Source organism: Loxodonta africana, chromosome 7 (genome assembly GCF_030014295.1).
Source record: "Loxodonta africana isolate mLoxAfr1 chromosome 7, mLoxAfr1.hap2, whole genome shotgun sequence".
Taxonomy (NCBI): Eukaryota; Metazoa; Chordata; class Mammalia; order Proboscidea; family Elephantidae; genus Loxodonta; species Loxodonta africana.
Genome location: NC_087348.1, coordinates 122,493,796 through 122,517,024, shown reverse-complemented (window position 1 = coordinate 122,517,024; position 23,229 = coordinate 122,493,796). Strand labels below are relative to the sequence as shown.

At 39.8% G+C, this 23,229-nt stretch overlaps 1 protein-coding gene across 1 annotated transcript; it reads left to right on the top strand.

The window, feature by feature from the left end:
- The first annotated feature begins 11,190 nt into the window (after positions 1-11,190).
- MMP1 (matrix metallopeptidase 1) lies at positions 11,191-20,226 on the top strand. The gene is made up of 10 exons (XM_010595425.3): positions 11,191-11,393; positions 11,794-12,038; positions 12,137-12,285; positions 12,523-12,648; positions 13,343-13,498; positions 13,660-13,777; positions 16,256-16,389; positions 18,349-18,511; positions 18,983-19,086; positions 19,459-20,226. The coding sequence occupies exons 1-10, from the start codon at positions 11,283-11,285 to the stop codon at positions 19,557-19,559; spliced, it is 1,407 nt and encodes a 468-aa protein (XP_010593727.1). The 5' UTR covers positions 11,191-11,282; the 3' UTR covers positions 19,560-20,226.
- Positions 20,227-23,229: the final 3,003 nt, after the last annotated feature.

Here is a 23,229-nt window from a genome sequence, read left to right as displayed (position 1 = left end):
AATCATACATGGGCTGTAGTTTTAGGAGCCTTTACCCGGGTGATAGCTTGTGTAAAATTTTTGCCCAGTCCCAGATGGTCACAATGCTTGTCTCTCGTGTTAACCTTCTTTCCCAGATCCCAGTGGAGCTGAGAGGCAGACTGCCCACTCTGATGAATCCTCTAATTATCAGGCTGTGTCTGTCACGCCTAGATTTTTTTCCCCTAAATTGTATTTGTTTTGTTGTTGTTGAGAATGTACACACCAAAACATACACCGATTCAACAGTTTCTGCATAAAAAATTTAGTGACATTCTTCGAGTTGTGCAACTATTCTCACCCTCTTTTTCTGAGTTGTTCCTCCCTCATTATCACAAACTCACTGACCCCTAAGGCTCCTATCTAATTTTTCCAGTTGCTGTTGTCAATGGGATTGTCAGTTTGCTCCCATATAGATATAGATCTTAAAAGAGCATAACACTGAAAGCAGGCCTTTTTTTACTAGTTAAGCTAAACTATTGTTCAGTTTTAAGATGACTTCAGGGGATATTTTTGGCTTAATGTTTAAAGATTATCCAAGGTAAGTAAAGCACTATTGAAGAAGAATAAAGTAGGAGAACTCGCATTACCTGATCTCAGAACCTACTGTACCACTACAGTAGTCAAAAAAGCCTAGTACTGGTACAATGACAGGTACATTGACCAGTGGAACAGAATTGAGAACCCAGATGAAAATCAATCGGCCTACAGTCACCCATCAAATGAGCAAAAGACAGTGTTTTTAACAAATGGTGCTGGCAAAACTGGATGTACATCTGCAAAAAAATGAAACAGGACCCATACATCACACCATGCACAAAAACTAATTCAAAATGGATCAAAGACCTAAATATAAAGCCAAAAACTGTAAAGATCATAGAAGAAAAAATAGAATCAATGCTAGAGGCTGTAATACACAACATTAACAGAATACAACCATAACTAGCAACACACAAACTCCAGAAGATAAGCTAGATAACTAGGATCTTCTAAGAATTAAACACTTACGATGATTAAAAGACTTCAATAAGGAGTAAAAGGAGAAACTACTGTCTGGCAAAAAAAATTTGTCTATGACAAATCTGACAAAGGTCTAATCTCTAAAATCTATAGGAAAATCTAACACCTCTACAACAAAAAGACACTTCACCAAAGAAGACATTAAAGTGGCCAACAGGCACATGAGGAAATGCTCGTTATCACTAGCCATTAGAGAAATGCAAATCAAAACCACAATGAGATACCATCTCACCCCAACATTACTGGCATGAATCAAAAAGACAGAAAATAACAAATATTGGAGAAGCTGCAGGGAGATTGGAACTCTTATGCACTGCTGGTGGGAATGAAAAAATGGTACAACCATTTTGGAAATCGATATGACACCTCCTTAGAAAGCTCGTAATAGAAATAGCATATGATCCAGCAATCCCACTGCTAGAAATATATCCTAGAGAAATAAGAGCCGTCACACGAACAGACATATCCACACCTATGTTCACTGCAGCACTGTTCACAACAACGAAAAGGTGGAAACAACCTAGATACTCATCAACAGATGAATGGATAAACAATCTACGGTACATACACACAATGGAGTACTATGCAACCATAAAGAATAATGATGAATCTGTGAAGCATCTCACAACATGGATGAATCTGGAGGGTGTTATGATGAGTGAAATCAGTAAATCACAAAAGGACAAATATTGTATGAGACCACTACTATAAAAACTCATGAAAAGGTTTATATGCAAAAAGAAATAATCTTTGATGGTTACAAGGGAGAGGAGGGGTGGAGATGGAAAAACGCTAAATAACTTTGGTAAAGGGTAAGACAGTACACAATACTGGGGAAGCCAGCACAACTTGACCAAGGCAAGGTCATGGGCGCTCCATAGACACATCCAAACTCCCTGAGGGACGGCATTGCTGAGCTGAGGGCCGTGGGGAGTATGATCTCAGGGAACATCAGCTCAATTGGCATGACATAGTTTAGAAAGAAAATGCTCTACATTCTGCTTTGGTGAGTAGCATCTGGGGTCTTAAAAGCTTGTGAGTGGCCATCTAAAATACTCCACTAATCTCACCCCGTCTGGAGCAAGGGAGAAAACTAAAGACACAAGGGAAAGATTAGTCCAAAGGACTAATGGACCACAACTACTACAGCCTCTGCCAGACAGTGTCTAGCACAACTAGACTGCTCTGACAGGGATCACAATAGAGGGTCCTGGAAAGAGCTGGAGAATAATGTAGAACAAAATTCTAATTCACACACACACAGAAAAGACCAGACTTACTAGTCTGACAGAGACTGGAGAAACCCTGAGAGTATGGCCCCTGGACACCATTTTTGCTCAGTAATGAAGACGCTCCTGAGGCTCATCCTTCAGCCAAAGATTAGACAGGCCCATAAAACAAAATGAGACTAAAGGGGCATACCAGCTCAGAGGCAAAGACTTAGAAGGCAGAAGGGGACAGGAAAGCTGGTTATACGGAACCTAAGGATAAGAAAGGAGAGTGTTGACATGTTGTTAATCAGTGTCACAAAACAATATGTGTACTAATTATTTAATGAGAAGCTAGTTCTACAAACCTTCAGCTAAAGTTTAAAAATAATAATAATAAAAAGGAAAAAAAGAATGCCGGTGCATTCTCAATCTTAGTCTACAAATCTGGGCGTCTATAAGGGGTCCAACATAGGGCCATGCGTACGTAGATGTTTAGATGTATAGACTAAAGCAGTACCCTGACTCTGAGTTTCATTTTTGTCTGGAATTGTTTTAGGACTGTGTATACATGCATTAGAAATATGTTAAGATAAGTAACGAGAGTGTAGTTGCTCAGCTAGCTTCAGAGCAGTCTTACCTGACAGTGACTAACATAAATAGCGTATGGAATGTGGTATTTTCTGTCAGTCAGAATGCCTGTGTCCAACGTACTGACCGTATCACCAACCAGCTAGTGTGTTTTGATAATTTACATAATTTCCCTAAAGTTATTTTCTCTCCTATGAAATGGAGATAGTACCTTCTCTGAAGGGTTTTGGGGGAGAATTAAATGAGATAATACAAACCAAAAAACCAAACCCAGTGCCATCGAGTCAATTCCGACCCATAGTTGCCCTATAGGACAGAGTAAAACTGCCCCATAGAGTTTCCAAGGAGCACCTGGCAGATTCGAACTGCCAACTCTTTGGTTAGCAGCCATAGCACTTAAACACTACGCCACCAGGGTTTCCAAATGAGATAATGCATATAAAATATCTGACTATATAAATGTGTGTTTCCTGAAGTATTTGAAAAAATAAAGGGTTGATTCGTTGTTTATTTTTTAAAATAAATAAAGAAAGAAAGAGTATCCCAGGGCAATAGTTTCAAGGGCTCATCTACTTTCCATGACTCCAGGAAATATAGAGTCTGTGAGAATTTAAAATTCTGTTCTACATTTTCCCCCTTTTGATCAGGATTCTATGGAATTGTTGATCAAAATGTTCAGTAATGGTAGCTGGGCATCATCCAGGTCTTGTGGTCTCATGTCAAAGGAGGTAGTTGTTCATGAGGGTGATTTGGCACACATTCCATATCCTCCTCGTAATCCTGACTCTCCCTCTTCCTCTGTTGCTTCAGGTGAATAAAGACCAATTGTGCCTTGGATGTCTGCTTGTATGCTTTTTAACACCCCAGGCAGTACACAATGAACTGGAGGTAGAACAGAAGCCCTAAACACATTATTAGGCCAATTAACTGGGAAGTCCCATGAAACCATGACCCTAAACCTCCAACCAAGGAATCAAAGGTTATACATAAGTAACCTCTGCAGCTACTCTTTTTTTTTTTTTTGTATATGTATCTATCACACAACCTTTGTCAATTCAACTTTTTACAGGTATACAACTTATTGACAGCGATTATAATAATCGTTCAATACATTTCATCAATGAGATTTTTCCAACACCATTACCCTCCCTTCTTCCCCCTTCCCTCTCGCCCCTGGTAACAATTAGTAAACTTTGGTCTCTATACATTTGCCTTTCTTCTCTTTTTATGTAAGTGAGATCATATAATATTTGTTCTTTTGTAGTTAGCTTATTTTGCTGAACATAATGTCTTCAAGCTCCAGCCATACTGTAGCATGTATTAAAACTGCATTTCTCCTACTGGCTGAGTAGTATTCCATTGTATGTATGTACCACATTTTGTTTATCCATTCATCTGTTAATGAACACTTAGGTTGTTTCCACTTTTGAGCTATTGTGAATAGTGCTGCAATGATCACTGGTGTGCAATTCTCCTTTTCAGTCTCTGCTTTCAAGTCCTTTGGGCAAATACTTAGGAATGGAATTGCTGGATCATATCGTAGTTCTGTTTTTAGTTTTTTTAAGGAACCTCCACACTGTTTTCCACAACAGCTGTACCATTTGCATTCCCACCAGCAATGGATAAGAGTTCCAGTTTCTCCACATCCTTGCCAACTTTCTTTGTTTTCAGTTTTTTTCATCTTAGCCATCCTAGTGGGAGTGAAATGGTATCTCCTTGTGGTTTGACTTGCATCTCTCTGCTGGCTAATGCCGTTGAGCATCTTTTCATATCTTTGGTGTCCATTTGTATGTCCTCTTTGGTGAAATGTCTGTTCGAGCCCTTTGCCTGTTTTATGATTAGGTTGTCAGGCCTGACACTGTTGCCCTGCTTGTTCTTCTAAGAATTTTATGGTTTTAGTTTGCACATTTAGGTCCTTAATCCATTTTGAATTTGTTTTTGTGTATGGTATGAGTCAGAATCAACTCGATGGCACTGGGTTTTTGGATGGTGTGAGGCATGGATCCTGTTTCATTTTTCTGCATGTGGAAATCCAATTTTCCCAGCACCAGTTATTGAAGAGACACTTCTTTCCCCTAACAAATGGATTTAGCACCCTTGTCAAAAATCATTTGGCCATAGATGTGTGGTACACCTTGACTTTAAAGCACAGTCTATATTTAACCTCTAATATAAAGAGCTCCTTTTACTATTTTTCTTGTCTGTACTGCAGTCGCTTCAATTGCTGGTAATCTTTGGATCCTATCACCCTCCAGCTGATGCCTGTGAGAAGAATTTCATTTTCGTGACAGCCTCTTCCAATTCCTCTTGTCCTTTCTAACTTATATATTACTTCACTTTGAGGCATGTCGAAGAATAAAATGGGTACTCTGTAAGGAGTGAAAGAGAAGAAATTTTATTGAGGAATAATACAGCTCGAGCTCGGCAGCACCAAGTAAAATACAAAGCACCCTGCTGTTCAAGTAGAGAGGGGGTCTATGTACATAGAGAACAAAGGAAAGGTAGAGGGTTAATGATTGTTTATAGATAAGATCAGCGTCAGCTTGAAGTACTTTGAAATGTAAAGGTTGGGCACTTGGCTAAGAAGGAGTGAGTTACCACCTAGGTGAATGGTGTCAGTTGGTTCAGTTATACATGATTGCAGTCATGAAGATATTTTCCCCAGGAAAAATTGTTTACTTATTGACACATTATTTCCATGAACAAATGGTTTACATCCTGACCTTTTGCTTCCTGGGAATGCATGTTGGTCCTATCATTCTTATGTCTGACACTAGTGCCTCTAGTTTTAATTTTTTCAGTTTACATTTCCTCCTTTTGATCAAGCTTTCTCTAGGGAGCTTTGATCGCCCTCAGGGGAATAGCCTTTCTTCTGCAAGGATTTTGTCTGTTTCTTGAGGAGCTTTGGTTAATAAAAATTATTTTCGTCACCTTGCCAAGCTAATAGACCTCATCTTCAAGGTGAGTAGGTTTTATGGAGAACATCTTAATGCACAAGGCCACATTCGAGGACCATTTCTTAGTCAGGACAGAATGATAGCAGTCAAGATGAAACATATCCAGGGACACGAAAGGGAGATGATTAAACAACACACTCATTGATGAAAGCCTGTGAAACCAGCTTGATTTTATCTGAAGGGCTGAACAGTTTTGAAGTACAGCATTTCGTGGATAAAATGCATTGGACTTAAGCCAAACAGCATTTTATAATTATTCATGGATCACTTAACATTCACAATAAGTTCTAGGAAATAGGATGTTATGTGATTTGGATGTTGTGCAAACACTGTTTCATATACCATATAGGGTTTGCCTTGAGATATGGCTGGTGGAAGCAATCTTCGGTTTGGGGGGAGGGCACATCCTACATGTTGAGTGTGTCATGGAGCATTCTCCTCATGAGTTGGCTGAACCCCAAAGACGAGGCTGAGATATTGATATTTGGGTGGCCTTATTACCAGAAGAATGTAACCAAGATGATCATGAACTTGACTATCACCACCAGTGTTGGGTACCAAGTTCAGAGAAAGGACCTGCTCCAGAGGCCAGCACTCAGTAGGCTCCAGCTGCTGCACAGGTCTGGGTCACTAAGATTTCAAGGTATTTCATGCCCTAAGGTGGGAACCATGTAGAGGTTAAAGTGGAAGCCCTGTCATGATACCTGTTCTTATAGGTATTTTTTTTTCCTCTGTTAAATGTTCACAAACATGAATTTAAAAAATTCTATTGAAGAATCAAATTTCAAAAATCAAAAAAAATATGACCATGGAAATATGTGTGGTTGGACATTGCCTGAATGGACATTATGCAGTACATGACTGTACAATAATAGAAATGATGAGGTGTATAAGATTCCAAAGTAAAGTAGCAATTTTTTCCACCATCCACCCCAAGAAGAAAACCAATTACTTGTAATATCAGTTAAAGAAGGAACAGGATCATTAATGTGAAATACTACACATTGCACATGATTAACATAGAGTGTAATATTAGCACTATTGTCAGGAATATAGACACAGCAATCAGGTTTTATTACACCACACAAAACTCTTTGGGCTGCAGTGGGTATGTCAAGGCCTACTCTATTTTGGAGTACTAATTTTCTCATCATTGCTATTTCAGTATTGATCTCTTGAAGCCCATGGGCACTATCATTTAGAGCAGTTTGTATATACTTGGTTAATATTTCCACATGTGCCATGACATCTTCAAGTCCTAACTGAAGTGTGAATACTCCTGTTAGATGATCAGTCCAATGAAACACTGATGGAGACCATTGAGCTCTTAATATGTGTACATTAGCTGGCAAAGGGAGTTCAGTTAAAATACATCCTTCAGTACAGTTCAGGCCCAGAATATGTTTTCCAATCTAGACTTGTTGGAGTCAGGGCCAAAGGCTGGTTCCACATAGCCGAAAGTTGTCATTTGGGGCTACCTAATAAATACCTGAGTGTTGTAGCCAGTTGGTGGCAAATCGACCAGTAGCTTTTAAGGTTATAACTGATGCACATTCAGACATTGGAAGCCATCCCATAGGCCTGTTGATGGTTGGGTTATCCATATGGGCATGGTTAGATTGCTCCTAGCAAAGGGGAGCAACCTGACTTAACCTCCTTGCTTGGGGGGTTAATCAAATGAATTCATCACAGTTGTTGATATGGACCTACAATACAAAGAGTACTGTTTGTGGGTTTGGAAAATTCTTTAGCTAGCTCTTCTTGGGTGACTTTATTTAGTAAAATAAGGATGGATTAAGACTAAAGATTAAGTTATGGCCTAGGTTTTCTTCAGATCCAAAAAAAGTCCAAAAAAAAAAAAATGGTGTAAATCTTCAATAGGACCAAGAGACATCAAAACAGGTTGAGAATGAATCAACATTTGTTCCTAATTGGTGACCAGCACTACTGTTGAAGTTTTAGAGCTCTGGGGCAGGGACTTCTGTGAGCAGATGAACTTAATAGCAGATAGGGTGGATCCAGTGTCAATTAAAAATTGGCAAGCTTCTCTGTTAATAAATAATTTCTTCTTGCACATTAAGAACTACCACAGAAAAAGTCCCTGTTTTGTAGCAACAGCCCCTTCATTCCGAATCAGATTGTAGGATATTTTTAAGGGAGAGGAGGAGGAGGGCACTATGTCAATCTTTTGTTTATTTTTTAGCACATAGAATTCATTTTTCCAATAGCCAGGTTTTTCATAATAGTAACAAATACCCACCTTTGTGCCATGGGAAGGTTTAGCACTTTTCTTTTAACTGAAGGCTTGTAATTGCTGCAACTGAAGGGTCATTAATTTGTTGACCTTAGAAAACCTTTGACTTCAAGAGTCTGGGAAAGTTTATAATTTAAGTTGATTAACTCAACAGTAGGAGCTATCTCCCAGTCTAATCGATGTTGCTTTACTATTGGGGCTGAAATCTCAGGTTTAAGGCTGGATATGAAAACAACATTGAAAGCACTGGAGGCATCAAGTGCAGTCAAAATAAGGCCAGAGTGTTTGGAAAACCTCTTGAGCAGTCAAGTCTAATAATAATAAACATTTTCATCTTTATTTTGTTTACAATTGTGAATTTTAGTCCAATCAACTAGCAGAGGGAAGGCCTTTGGGATAGCCTCTAGTATTTTTTTTTTTTTTTTTTTACTAATGGCTCAAAAGTCTTCTGACAGCTTGGTGGCCATTTTATCAATGTTTAAGCCTAAGCCGTCTTTGAAGGTCTTCCCGTTCTGCCTGTTCTAGCCATAATTGAGCTTCCCTGGGACCAGTAATCACATGAAAAATGTGATGTAAATTAGGATCCCAGGCTGGTAGGCTTCAACAACCATTTTTAATTCTTTGGAAAATTTGTAGGTATTCTCATAGAGTTTAGTAAAACCTTTCATGATGCTACATAATTCTGGGTATGTCCATGGGGCAAAAGCAATATGAGGGGAATCTTTGGAATCACTGCTGGGGCAAATTTTAAAGGGCACTTCAGACAAGGGCTTATTTGCTGGGTTTTTTAGGAGAAAAGGGAAGTTCAGAAAAAGTGTTATCTGAGGAGTAGGGAAGCAAAGGAGAGTGTAAAGAAATGCCAATCATCAGGGGAGGAAAAGGGGTGGGAGCTGAATTTAACATTGAAATTCTTTATTCTGCTTGGTTAATTTGGAGACAGTATCCTGCAGCAAAGCAATTTTACTGTCTTGGTGTCTTTTAGACGCCTCAATATGCCAATCAAAATAGGCATCTCACAGGGACTGTTTAATCTGGAAATGCTGGTTCTCTAATTTACTGTACAGAAAAGTTAACTTAGAGAGATCAAAAGAACCCCAAAGTAGCTACTGATTTTCCAAACTGTCTTGAGAGAAGTTATGCCAGAGACAAGAACATATACAATAAGGGACCATAATGCTTGTTCACGTAGTGAGAAGGAGTCCCAGAAGGTGGCTCCAAATCTCCTTTAGACATGACCAAAAAAACAAAACCAAACGCAGTGCAAGCGACCCTATAGGACAGACTAGAACTGCCCCATAGAGTTTCCAAGAAGTGCCTGGCAGATTCGAACTGCTGACCCTTTGGTTAGCAGCCATAGCACTTAGCCACTACTCCACCAGGGTTTCCAAACATGGCATTCCCCATTGTATAATGACAGTAACAAGAAACAAACTTTTATGTGCAAGAGCCAAAACAAATCCACAAGAAAACTTGTAGAGCTATCAAAGTAAGGGAGCAGAGCTCAGATTTGAGAGCATTTTTACCTTAGTCAGTTCCCGAGAATTCACGGAAGCAGAGAGCCCAAAGTGGCTCAGCAGGTACTGTACCTGTGTCCGGATGCCCCGGAGATTTTCAAAGATAATGCACTTCAAAGTCCCCCTTCTGACACCAGAAATATCAAAGAATAAAATCTCTTTTATTCTCTTTTAGGAGTAAAAGAAAATAAGTTTTATTGAGGAATATTACACCTAGACCTGCACAGCACTGAGTAAGAACACAAAGCACTCTGCCTTTCAAGCGGAGAGAGGGGTCTATGAATATAGAGAACAAAGGAAAGGTAGGTAGTTAATGATTGATTATAGACAAAATCAGCTTCAGCTTGAAGTCCTTTGAAATGTAAGTGTCAGCCGCTTGGCTAGGAAGGAGTGAATTGTGCCACCTAGGTGAATTGTGCTGGCCAGTTTGGTTACACGTGATTGCAGTCATGAACTTCAGTTAAGACTTCTGTTAAAGCTATATTAGGGCAAGCCATAAGATATCTGTTTGCTAATTAGTCCCCTCCTTTAATTTTTTTTTTTTTTAATAATTAAGGAGGGGGCTAATTAACAAACAGATCCCTGGATGGTGCAGTTAAGTGATAGACTACTAACTGAAAGGTTAGAGGTTCACACCCACCTAGAGGTGCTTCTAAAGATCTGCTTCTGAAAGGTCAAAGCCTTGAAAACCTTATGCAGTGAATCTCTACTCTGTAACGCATGGGGTCGCCATGAGATAGAATCAACTCAGTGGCAACAGGTTTGGTTTGGTTTTCCTTTAGTAATTGGTGCACAGAAGGTGCAGGATAAAAATAATTTGAATGGATGAATGCAGAAATACATGAATGGATGCGTAAATGTCACCTACCTTCATGGAGCAAAGATATGCCCACATGGAGAGGAACAAGAATGGTTAAAAATAAGAACCCAATTCACACTTGGTCTGGGGCCAGCTCCTGTATTACCTGGCCCATTCTGACACGTTTCAGAGAAGGGCTTTTATTTGTCCCGTGATGCTTATAGGATAGGGGAGGAAGTTATCTTCTACTCCACCAGTGGACTAGTGGGCTTCTGCCAAAGCTTTCAAATCCTGGGCCTGAGTGAAGACTAAGGGAAGCTATAGTACTATGGAAATAGTTCATCAGGTGGCTTCGCAAAGGCAAAAGGGAATCCCAGGGAACTTGGGAGAGCCACTGCAAAGATCAGCCTGAGGAGCTGAGCTTCAATCAGTACAGGTGCTGAGCAGCCATAAGGCACACAGAGTCAGTAGTTCTGCCCTCTGCCCTGGTAGCAAGGTATGTTCAGAGTTCAGGAGCACTTGACAACCAGCAGAATCAAGGTTGCAAAGTTCACTTTTAAAAAAGGCTACAACGTGCTCTGACCTGCATATGCAATAGAGGACTTTCTCAAATAAAATAAAAATGAAATGGAGCAAACAACTATTTACACAGTGGAATGTGTCTCCTTTGCACACACCCTGTGAGATACTAATCATGAGATTGCAACACCATGAAATTAATATCCTGTTGAATGTTAATCATGAAGATTGCTCAGGCTGTTTATCGTTAATCAAGAGGATGTTGTGAAACATGAGTCAGACAGCCTTCGGCTTTCTGGAAGTACAAGGACCATATATATAAAGAGGGAGCTTCATCACTGAGATATTGGAGCAACAGACAAGTAGGTAGCCCTCGGTCATTTTGCACAGAGAAAGAAGACAATGGCCAGCATGCCCAGCCTTCCTCTGCTCCTGCTCCTTCTCTGGGGTATGGGGTCTCATGGTTTCCCAGCGGCTTCAAAAACACAAGAGCAAGATGTGGAGATGGTCCAGGTAAATAATGAATTTCACGTGCAATTCCACAGTAGTATAAAGGAGTTTATTTAAGGATGCATTTCCTCTAAAGAGAATCTTTTTTTTTTTTGGTCAGAAATAGCATTTTCCTCAAAAATGCATCTAGCCAGGCATAGATCTTCCTTTTTCATTTGAAGGTGAGAAAGAATGAAAGGAGCAGTATGCAAATTTGGCTCTACCAATTGTAATTTCTACTTTATGTCACTAATGGTAGGGAGATTTCTACTCTGAATTTGCATTTTCACCACTAATAAGGATCATGAAACCTAAACACAAACTTAAAAGTAGTTCTCTTCTTCAGCTAAAACTTCATGCTGTCATTTTTTTTTTATGAGAAAGATTTTCCATCCAGTGTTTCAATAATTTTATCTTTTACCAGAAATACCTGGAAAATTACTACAACCTGAAGAATGATGGGGATCAAATTGAAAGGCAGAAAAAGAGCAGCCCAGTCGTTGAAAAGCTGAAGCAAATGCAGGAATTCTTTGGGCTGAAGATTACTGGGAAGCCAGATGCTGAAACCCTGAATGTGATGAAGCAGCCCAGATGCGGGGTGCCCGATATGGCTCAGTTTGTCCTCACCGACGGGAATCCTCGGTGGGAGAAAACACACCTGACCTACAGGTAACCAGACTGACCAGCAGAGTGTCAATGCTATTTCCCATTAAAGCAGGAAGATATAAAGTCTAATTTGTCTTTGCTCTCTCCTATTTCATTTTAAGGATTGAAAATTACACACCAGATTTGCCTCAAGCAGATGTGGACAGTGCAATTGAGAAAGCCTTTCAACTCTGGAGTGATGTCACACCCCTGAAGTTCACCAAAGTCTTTGAGGATCAAGCAGACATAATGATATCCTTTGTTTGGGGAGGTAAGTTCCTCTTGTATCATGAAAGTATTCTTGTCTTAAATTCACCTAGCTCCTAAACCTCCTCAGCTTTGCAGCTGAAATTCCTTGCTTAGGAGGAGTGTTGATTTTATAGGTTTAAGGAGGGAAACTACATCACATTTGATAGAAGTCTTTTGGCTTCTTAACAAAGCTATGCTTGCCTTCCTGGGTTAGCCTAAGCAAGGACCAAAAGGGACCTTTGATGAATGTGTTTTGCAGATCATCGTGACAATTCTCCCTTTGATGGACCTGGAGGAAATCTTGCTCATGCTTTTCAACCAGGCCCAGGTATCGGAGGGGATGTTCATTTTGATGAAGATGAAGGGTGGACCAACAATTTAAGAAGTGAGTCAGCCAATTTTACTTCTATCTTCCCCCCACCCCTTCTTGGTTCATTGCAATATTGGTTGATTTAACTGAAAGAACACATCAACAGAAATACGCATTTTTCTATTGTCACTTAGAAAATTAATGATACATTTAAAAAAGTGTTAAGAGAAGGTTACTTCTGCCAATAACAATATTTTATCGGCTACAAATATGCTGCTGTAAAACTTCTATAAAGAAAATGTTGAAAACCTTGATGTTTTATTCTGGATATCTTCATAGACTGTAACTACAAGGACACACCAAAATTTAACAGCGGTAGTAAAATTATATGGAAGTTAAAGGAAGGGGAGCTTTTTCAGTTTTGTAAATAGGGAAAAATATTAAATATTAATAGAATTTTATTTTTTCTCTGAGAAATACTATGTACCATCTAACCAATGACAAGATTGACTGATCTGCCATTGGCTGAGTTTCTCTTTTAATTGTATTAGTGTAATCATAGTGAGACTTTCACCTGGCTCTTCACTATTAGTAAATTCATTCCTCCCGCTTTCGGAAAAAAAAAAAAAAAAGTTTTGTGTATGTTTGAAAACCTCCCTGTGAAAATACAGGCATTACTACTTGTAGAGTATAGATTATTTCTTACTTAAATGACTCAAAGACTGAATGTCTTTCAAATAATTGCAAATGGGTCTGTTGGCTTTTTTAGATTACAACTTGTATCGTGTTGCGGCTCATGAATTGGGCCATTCCCTTGGACTGTCTCATTCTACTGATATTGGGGCTTTAATGTACCCAAACTACTTCTTCACTGGTGATGTTCAGCTATCTCAGGATGACGTCAATGGCATCCAGGCCATCTATGGTGAGTATAAAGAAAAAACACCCCGGACAAGAGGCTATTGGCCTTTATACCCATTTCAAATAGGTCAACCTTTAGTTGTATCCTTTAAGAAGCTGTTTTTCATTGTTTATGTAGTTTTCAGTGCCAGCCTAAACTAACTCCAGGTCTCTTGGTCTCTTTAGGACCTTCCTCAAATCCCAACAAGCCAATAGCCCCACAAACCCCACAAGCATGCGACAGTAAGCTTACCTTTGATGCTATAACTACGATTCGAGGAGAAGTGATGTTCTTTAAAGACAAGTAAGACATCAAATGTACTTTGTGTTCTGTATTTGTAATAATAACAACATTCACTACTATGAACTCTATGGGCCACTACGTCACATGTTTTTTTACCTTATATTTGTTTACATTTATAATTATGCGGGTGTAACTGCTTACATTTGTACAATATAATTTACTTATAGCAATTGTATTTTCCCACATGTGTTATGTCATTTGATTCTCAGAAAAAATACCATTGAAGTGGAAGATCAGTTAATATAATCCCATTTTGCAGATCAGTAGAGTAAGACTGGGAGAAGAAAAGACTCTTTCAGGGCACAGAGGTCACTGATGACAGAGCAGTAATCGAACTGTACTCCAGGAACTTTTTCACTACACTCTTTATGGTGATAAGTATTTTAGTACTTTATTCGAGATACCAGTCCTTTTCATAGTACCATCAGGCCAATAGGGTGATACAGTCTGGAGCCCAGAGTGGCAAGGCAACCTTTTAAGCTTTATCTTTTCCATCCTGCAAAAGATGGCCCTTCCAAAACCTGTGGCCCTAATGGATCTCTGTTGTCCTCTGGTGGCCCAGAGAAGAAGAGTAATTGCTGGGAGAATCCACAAGAGTTCATAAGGACCCCCTATGAGCAGATATGGGCAGTCACTACATGGTACTTCCATCCTCCTGGGAGAAGGATCCTAGGGATCCCTCTGCAGGATATGGATTCAAAAACTCCAAGGTTTCTCACATACGGGGACTGGCCTGCTTGACCTTCCATACTAAAGGACCAGGCAAAATAATAATATGCTCTTTCTAAATTGAAAACCCTGGTGGTGTAGTGGTTAAGTGCTACGGCTGCTAACCAAAAGGTCAGCAGTTCATATCCACCAGGTGCTCCTTGGAAACTCTATGGGGCAGTTCTACTCTGTCCTACAGGGTTGCTATGCGTTGGAATCAACGCAACGGCAACAAGTTTTTGGTTTTTTGTCTTTCTGAATGATGCAATTCACATAAAGATCTGTACTGCTGAAGTGCATCCTCAGATAGAAAGCTGGGGCAATCGGAAAGGCTTGCTTCCCCTCAACAGAAAGGAGGCTCCCTTCTTGAAGAGTTATAGTTGCCGATCTCTGGCTTCGGGGTCATATCTATCCCAGAAAGAAGGACATTGACTTCTAGTGCTTTCCATCCATTCCTTTCTTTGCTATTTTTGAGTGAATAGAATAATGCTGGACGTAAACTGTTCAGGGTGTGGCTCGTTGCTGGGAAGTGTCAAGGTTTGTTTTTTGTTAGGTTTAAAGCAAAGCTCTCAAGATAGCAGGGCATGCCTATCAAAGCAAGTATTTGAGGGATTATTCCACGGCACAGGACCAGAACTAGGATTTGCAGGAACTGAAAGGACACTGAGATCATTTAAATGTTTCTCTGCCATGAAGATTCAGAAGTGTAGAGATGGTACCTGAGATGTTACTTGCCTAAAGCTTCAGAGGCAGGCAGAGGCAGGGTGGACTTAGAAGTCAGATTCCTGACAGCCAGGCTATATTCCTTCCTGTGCACCAGTCCCTGTGTGGCCTTTTGTTCCTTCCCTACACTGGTTTGTTGAGGGCCTTCTGGAGTCTGGAAAACTCTTTGGTTGGCCCCATGGCAGTCTGTGCTATGCAGTTGCCCCAGTCTCTGTGGACTATAAAATCAACTGAATAAACCTCCAATGAAAGGATGACAAAAACAGCATCTACTACATCTGAGTTTAAAATTAACCTTTACCTCTTACCAGCTGCATGGCCTTAGATACCTCCTTTAGCCTCCCTGACCTCAATTTCTCATCTGTGAGTTGAAAGTAATTGACTCTTGCAGGGTTTTTGTGGGAAACCCTGGTGGCATAGTGGCTAAGAGCTACGGCTGCTCACCAGGAAGATCAGCAGTTCAAATCCACTAGGCGCTCCTTGGAAACCTATGGGACAATTCTACTCTGTCCTGTAGGATCACTACGAGTCAGAATACACTCCACAGCAACGGGTTAGGTGTTTTGTGAGGTAAGACATGATATAGGTACAGGACTTGGCGTGTTGTAAGTGCTTACTAAATGTGGGATATTACCATTGTGTTCCAACCAATGCTGTGCTAAAGCTGGTTCCTAATTACTTCCCAAAGCCCACTACTAAATTTTAAGAGCCAATTCTTAAATTTTTAAGAGTTGGTTATTAAAGCCATTATTATAAATTAAATTATATAAACTTACATTAAATAAATGATATTAAAACTAAAAGTAATAATCGAAATTCATTGCTTTCTATTTTATTACATTTTATTGAGTTATTTGCACCCTGGGATATTATACAATGGTGCACTACCACCTATCTCCAAACCAGGAGTTTTTTTTTTTTTTAAAGCCATATGTTAAACATTTGCCAGGATACTACTAGTCCAGCAATAGGAAGAAGCTGAATGCCTGCCATAAATTGCCTGCGATTAGATCAAAACCTTTTCTTCTTTTCTTTTTTTCAAATCAGGTTCTACATGCGCATAAATCCCTTCTACCCGGAAGTTGAGCTCAATTTCATTTCTGTTTTCTGGCCCCATCTGCCAAATACACTTGAAGCTGCTTATGAAGTTGCTAATAGAGATGAAATCCGGTTTTTCAAAGGTAATGTTTCTGCATATTTTTATGGATTAATTTTCCATGAGGTTTTGGACTGAGCTATAAGATAGTATTGTGTATTTTCTCTCCTTGGATTTTTGAAAATCTAACAGTCTCGCCTACCAAATCAAGGGAGTCCATCACCTGAATTACAAATTGAGTATTGAATTTTTAAGTCATTTTAAATAGAAAGCAAATGCATGAAGATACAAATTTTCTGACCTATCTGCTTATGAATCTGGACTTTTATGAATGCTTCCTGTGCAAATTACTTATGTATTTAAAACCAATAACCAGTTGCCTTTTCAGCTGGTTCTGTCTCATGGTGACCTCATGTGTGTCAGAGTAGAGCTGTGCTCCGTAGGATTTTCAACTGCTGATTTTAAGGAAGTAGATCTCCAGGCCTTTTTTTCAGGCAACTCTGGGTGGACACGAACCTCCCACCCTTCCATTTGCACCACCCAGGGACTCTATGCATTTAAAACTCATCCCATATTTCTTGGGGCACTCACGAATAAAATCGAAAGATCTGGACCAATTCTTTAGAGTATGGATTTGAAAATTTTTGTTTGTGTGATTTCCTAATACCTATATATCTTAATATGAAAGTTTCCTGGGTGGTGCAATGTTTGTGCTGGTCCACTAACCTAAAGGTGGGAGTTCAAATCCACCTAGTGGTGCTGTGAAAGAAAGGCCTGGCAATCTGCTTCCATAAAGATTTTAAAGCCAAGACACCCTACGGAGCAATTCCATTCTGTAAAACATGGGGTTTACCATGAGCTAGAGTTGACTCCATGGCAGTAGCTTTTATCTTAACACAAAGAGCCTTTCTGAGAGTGAGGGAGAGAGCCGGTTAAGAAAGCTGCAGACTTCTTCCAGGGTACAGCACACAGAGCAGCAGCCTTGTCATCCCCCAGAAGTCTGTTAGCAATATAGAATCTCTGGTCCTACTCCAGACCGTCTTTGACAGAATCTGAATTTTAGCAAGATTTCCAGGCAGTTTATAAGCACATAAAGCATGAGAAGTATTAAATTATTGTGAAGGGAATGGCACAAACTTCTTTGGTTCTATCAGAATGAGACACAATCCAGTGATAAGCTCTTGGCTTTGAGGACATTGTGCCAAACACATGTATTTGAAAAAAAACAAAACATGTATGGCACAATCCAGGCAAGTATTAAGACACTCGACCCAAGTCATACACTCAAGGCAAAGAGTTGAACACAGTTGAGATGGGCAAAATACTTTGAAAAAGGCTTTCTAGCTCTTATACCATGAAATTGAAGCAGTTTCAAACTGCTTTTTCATGAAGGGTCCATAAGCACATTTGTGCAAAGAGACCAATCCTGGCTTCAGGATATAAGACCACTTTTACGTAACGCAGGGCTTATTGAGTACAAACACACAGAATCTGGACACAGCATAAATTTAGGTATTTGGAACCTATTCTCGTTAGACGCAATGATTTGACTCAGGGCTGAGGGTTGTGGGTCATTACTACACTGTGCCCCTTAGAATAGCATTGGTGTGAAACTTCCACAGCCATGGGCAACCTGGAGAAGTAAGCTTTTTATCACTGAGGTGGCATAATGCACTCTAGTCATTTCAACATCTGGCTTTGGAAAGAAGCCCTCAACCCCCTAAAGCAGTCATTCTCAATGCTTGCTGCAGATTAGAATCACCTAGGAAGCTTTAAAAAATATGCTGACTTAATTGGTATAGGGTAGGATGTTGGTATCAAAATTTTTTTTTAATCTTCCTCAAAAAAAAAAAGCCGTTTCCGTTAAGTCAATCCTGACTTATAGCGATCCTATACACAATTCTAATGTGCAGTCAGGACACTGCTCCAGCATGTGAAACAGAGAACTTGGCTAGAAATGTGCTTAACCACTGTGCCACCAGGGCTCCTCTGTCTATTGGAGCCTTGAGCAAATATATCTACATCACTGTATCTTGATTGACAGGTAGTAAGTACTGGGCTGCTCGGGGACAGAATGTGCTACGTGGATACCCCAAGGACATCTACACATCCTTTGGCTTCCCTAAAACTGTGAAGAATATTGATGCCGCTGTTTCTGAAGAAGACACTGGAAAAACATACTTCTTTGTTGCTAACAAGTACTGGAGGTAAAAATTGACTGCTGAAAAATTTAGAGGTTCAGTGCTTTCGGCATAGTAATTTCTGTACATTTCAAAATGAGTCTCATATTGCCATGACCAGCTGCCTTTTCTGTGGATGGCTGTAGCCATCCCAGCATGCATTTAATCTGTTGACCAATTACCTTCATGTGATACCTGTTCTGGGAGTCCAGGGAGCTTGTGGGGCAGAATTTTAAAAGTAAAATGCAAAAATGAGGGCATTACAAAGCTATTGCAGCCAAAAGGAACTTATCTTTCATAGCATTCCCCCTTAATACTGCCTAGTGTGGAGCCTACTGGAAAACTAGAACCAGATGTTGGAGCTCCACCTTCCATTTTACAAATGATCTAGTAAAATAAAACTTCTTATTCAGTTCTTGCTGGTGATCCTCGTAATGGTTTTGAGAAGTCTACAGGTTTAGCAAAAGCTTTTGACACTGCTAATTCTTTCTTGACCAGGTATGATGAATATAAACGATCCATGGATGCAGGTTATCCCAAAATAATAGCTCATGACTTTCCTGGAATTGGCCACAAAGTTGATGCTGTTTTCAAGAAAGATGGTAAGTGAATATATATATTTCCTCCATTTTTTTTTTTTTTTTTTTGGCATAGTAACAGCACCAAAACAAAAAAACCAAACCCTTCTGTCGAGTCGAAACCGACTCATAGCGACCCTATAGGACAGAGTAGAACTGCCTCATAGAGTTTCCAAGGAGTGCCTGGCAGATTTGAACTGCCGACCTTTTGGTTAGCAGCTGTAACACTTAACCACTATGCCACCAGGATTTCCAGCAATAGCACTAGGATTGTTATTTGGGACAGAAAATGCCAAAAATATTTGTGTTCACAAATGACTTGGGATTTTCAAGAACACAAGTTAAAAATAGAAACTACTTGTACATTATAATAAGTCTCTTCTGTTTTATTTCTAGGATTTTTCTATTTCTTCCAAGGAACGAGGCAATACAAATATGATCCTAAAAACAGGCGAATTTTGACTCTCCTGAAAGCTAATAGCTGGTTCAACTGCTGAAAGAATTGACCAGTTGTTGAATGAAAAAGTATATTTTGTGACCCCAGGGAAGAAGGCGTTTTTGTGAAGAGCTGCGTACCTTCAGTATTTAATGCAACCTCAGGGATTACTGATGCACAGTTATTATGTATAAGTTTATTGGCATACATTTTGTATGTTAGAATGTAATGTGTTCTGCACTGATATAATTTAGTTACACAATGAGGACTAAGGAAGGTCAAGTTCATGACTTGTAGATTCATAAGGGCTAATGGATTTTGCAAAGAGAGAAGGTCTTCCCCACAGTATAAGACTGGCTTAATCCTGAACTGCAGTCTCAGGGGTGAACACTTCCTCCCAAGAGAGAAAGAGACAAGAGACACCAGTCTCCACAATCTCCAGAGGAAAGCTACTTCAAGGACATATGGCCAGTCATTAGGATCATTCTGACGTGCAAGGGACAACTCTTTTTACAGGAAATAAAGTATTTTATATCTGGAATAACACCATCCTTGTCTCTTCTGCTTTATAAACATCCTCTTACATTTTAAGTTGCTACTTCCTAAATTATAAAGCCACTTGATTAATTTTCAGATCTGAAATGGGAAGTACACAGATACACAAAACACTTATGTGGGAAGTTAGAATATACAAAAAGCTCAAACATTCTCCATTCTCAGAGTTTATGTCATATAAAACAAGTAAACCAGTTGCCATCAAGTTGATTCTGACTCATGGTGACCCCGTGTGTGTCAGAGTAGAACTGTGTTCCATGAGGTTTTCAGTGGCTGATTTTTCGGAATTAGATCAGGACGCTCTCTTCAGAGGTGCCTCTGGTTGTACTTGAATTTCCAACATTTTGGCTAGCCAAGCACATTAACCATCTGTACTACTGGGGACTTCTCTTAAGTCATATAGGGGGGAAAAGACTGACTGTTTCCCTTGTCCCATACAATGAATCCATAATCAGTTTTAGATAAACCAAAGATGGTGTGGTAAAGCTTTCTAGCATATTACGTCACTTTCTTTTCTTCTGAGCACATTGGATAGCTATATTTTGCCACACTCCACCTCCTCGCAGTCATAGGTGCTGGGGAGTGAGACTCTGATTAGTTCTGGCCAGTGGGTTGTACACAGAAGTGACCAATATATCTTCCAGATGGAAACATTTGATTGTTGGCACAAGTTTCTTTGGTGTTCTGCTCCACTGCCGTGGTGATTATAGAAGCACATCTTGAGACAGTTGCCACAAGAAAAAGAAGCCTGAATTGCTGGCCTAAACCACAATAGACTTTGCTTGAGGAACAAGCTTTTGTAGTACTAAGCCACTGAGATTTTAGAATTCATTAAAGCTGAATAAGTTCATTTATCTAGATAAGCACTATCTGGTTTTTTGTGATAAATTTAGGAAGAAGTTAATGTAGATAAGGAGTCCCTGGGTGGTGCAAATGGCTAGGGCATTTGGCTACTAACCAAAGGTTGGAGGTTCAAGGCCTCCCAGAGCCAACTCAGAAGAATGGCTTGAAGGTCTACTTCTGAAAAATCAACCATTAAAAACCCTTTAGAGCACAGGTCTGCTGTTATACACCTGCAGGTCACCATGAGATGGGGTCAACTTGAAAGCAAATAGCATGGTATAATGTAGGTAGGAGCCCTGCAGTTAGCCTCCCAGCCCCATGAGTTTTGTGAGTAGTTTATAGGATGCTGGAGGGCGTTCGTGGTTTTCCAAGCACAAGAAACTCTTGGATTGATTCTGAGGCTAATAGTACTCAACTTAAAAATTTGAAGAGCTATGTAACCTCTCCTTTGGCCAGGTCTCTCTCTCTCTAATAAACTCTTATGTTAAAGTATAACATAAATTCAGAACAATGCATAAATCATAAGTGCCCAGATTGATGAATTATCGAAAGGTTAACAAACCCATGTAACTCACCCAGCTCAAGCAGTAGAATAGTACGAGCCCAGCAGCAGCCCCCTCAAGCCTCTTTCATCATTGCTCAACTCCGTCTTAGGCTGGTTTGATAGAAGCAGAGCCTGAAAAGGGGATTCTTAGGTGCAGTCATTGGAGCTGGAGTACTCTCAGAAGAAGGGAAGTAAGGGAAGCATTATCTTTTTTTTATTGTTTACAGAACAAACTAGCTTCTCATTAAACAATTAGTACACATATTGTATTGTGACATTGGTTGCCAACCCCATGACATGTCAATATTCTCCCCTTCTTGACCTTAGTTTCCCCGTTACCAGCTTTCCTTTCCCCTACTGCTTTCTCATCCTTGCCTCTGGGCTGGTGTGCCCATTTAGTCTCATTTTGTTTTATGGGCTTGTCTAATCTTTGGCTGAAGGATGAGCCTCAGGAGTGACTTCATTACTGAGCTAAAAGTATGTCCAGGGGCCATACTCTCAGGGTTTCTCCAGTCTCTGTCAGACCAGTAAGTCTAGTTTTTTTTGTTTTGTTTTGTGAATTAGAATTCTCTTCTATATTTTTCTCCAGTTTTGTTTGGAGTCCTCTATTGTGAGCCTTGTCAGAGCAGTTGGTGGTGACAGGTGGGCATCATTTAGTTGTGCCAGACTCAGTCTGGTGGAGGCTGTGGTAATTGTGGTCCATGGGTCATTTGGACTAATCTTTCCCTTGTGTCTTTGGCTTTCTTTATTCTCCCTTGCTGCTGGTGGAGTGATAGCAGTGGAGTATCATAGATGGCCACTCACAAGCTTTTAAGACCCCAGAACCTACTCACCAGTTAATATAGAACATTTACTTTATAATCTATGTTATGCCAATTGAGCTAGATGTCCATAGTCCCCACAGACCTCAGCCCAGCAATTCCGTCCCTCAGGGAGTTTGGATGTGTCTGTGGAGCTTCCATGACTTTGCCTTGGACAAATTGTGCTGGTTTCCCCAGTATTGTGTACTGTCTTACCCTTCACCAAAGTTATCACTTATCTACTGTCTATTTAGTGTTTTTCCCTCTCCAGCCCTCCCCTCCCTTGTAACCATCAAAGATTGTTTCTTTTTGTGTGTAAACCTTTTCATGAGATTTTATGGTAGTGGTCTCATGCAATATGTGTCCTTTTGTGACTGACTTATTTCACTCAGCCTAATGCCTTCCAGATTCATCCGTGTTATGAGATACTTCACAGATTCAGCGTTGGTGCTCTTTATCACCACTCCTGTTTAACATTGTGCTGGAAGTCCTAGCTAGAGCAATAAGGCAAGAAAAAGAAATAAAGGGCATTCGAATTGGTAATGAAGAAGTAAAACTGTCCCTGTTTGCAGATGATATGATACTATGTACAGAAAACCCCAAAGACTCTATGAGAAAACTACTGGAACCAAAAGAAAGATTCAGCACAGTTGCAAGACACACAATAAACATACAAAAATCAGTTGAATTCCTACACACCAATAAAGAGAATAATGAAAAGGAAATCAGGAAAACAATACCATTTATAACAGCCCCTGAAAAAGTAAAATACTTAGGAATAAATCTAACCAGGGATGTACAAGACCTATACAAAGAAAAGTACAAAGCACTACTGCAAGAAACCAAAAGAGACCTACATAAATGGAAAAAACATACCATGCTCATGAAAGGCAGACTCAACATTGTGAAAATGTCAATTCTATCCCAAGCAATCTACAAATACAATGCAATCTTGACACAAATACCAACAGTATTCTTTAAAGAGATAG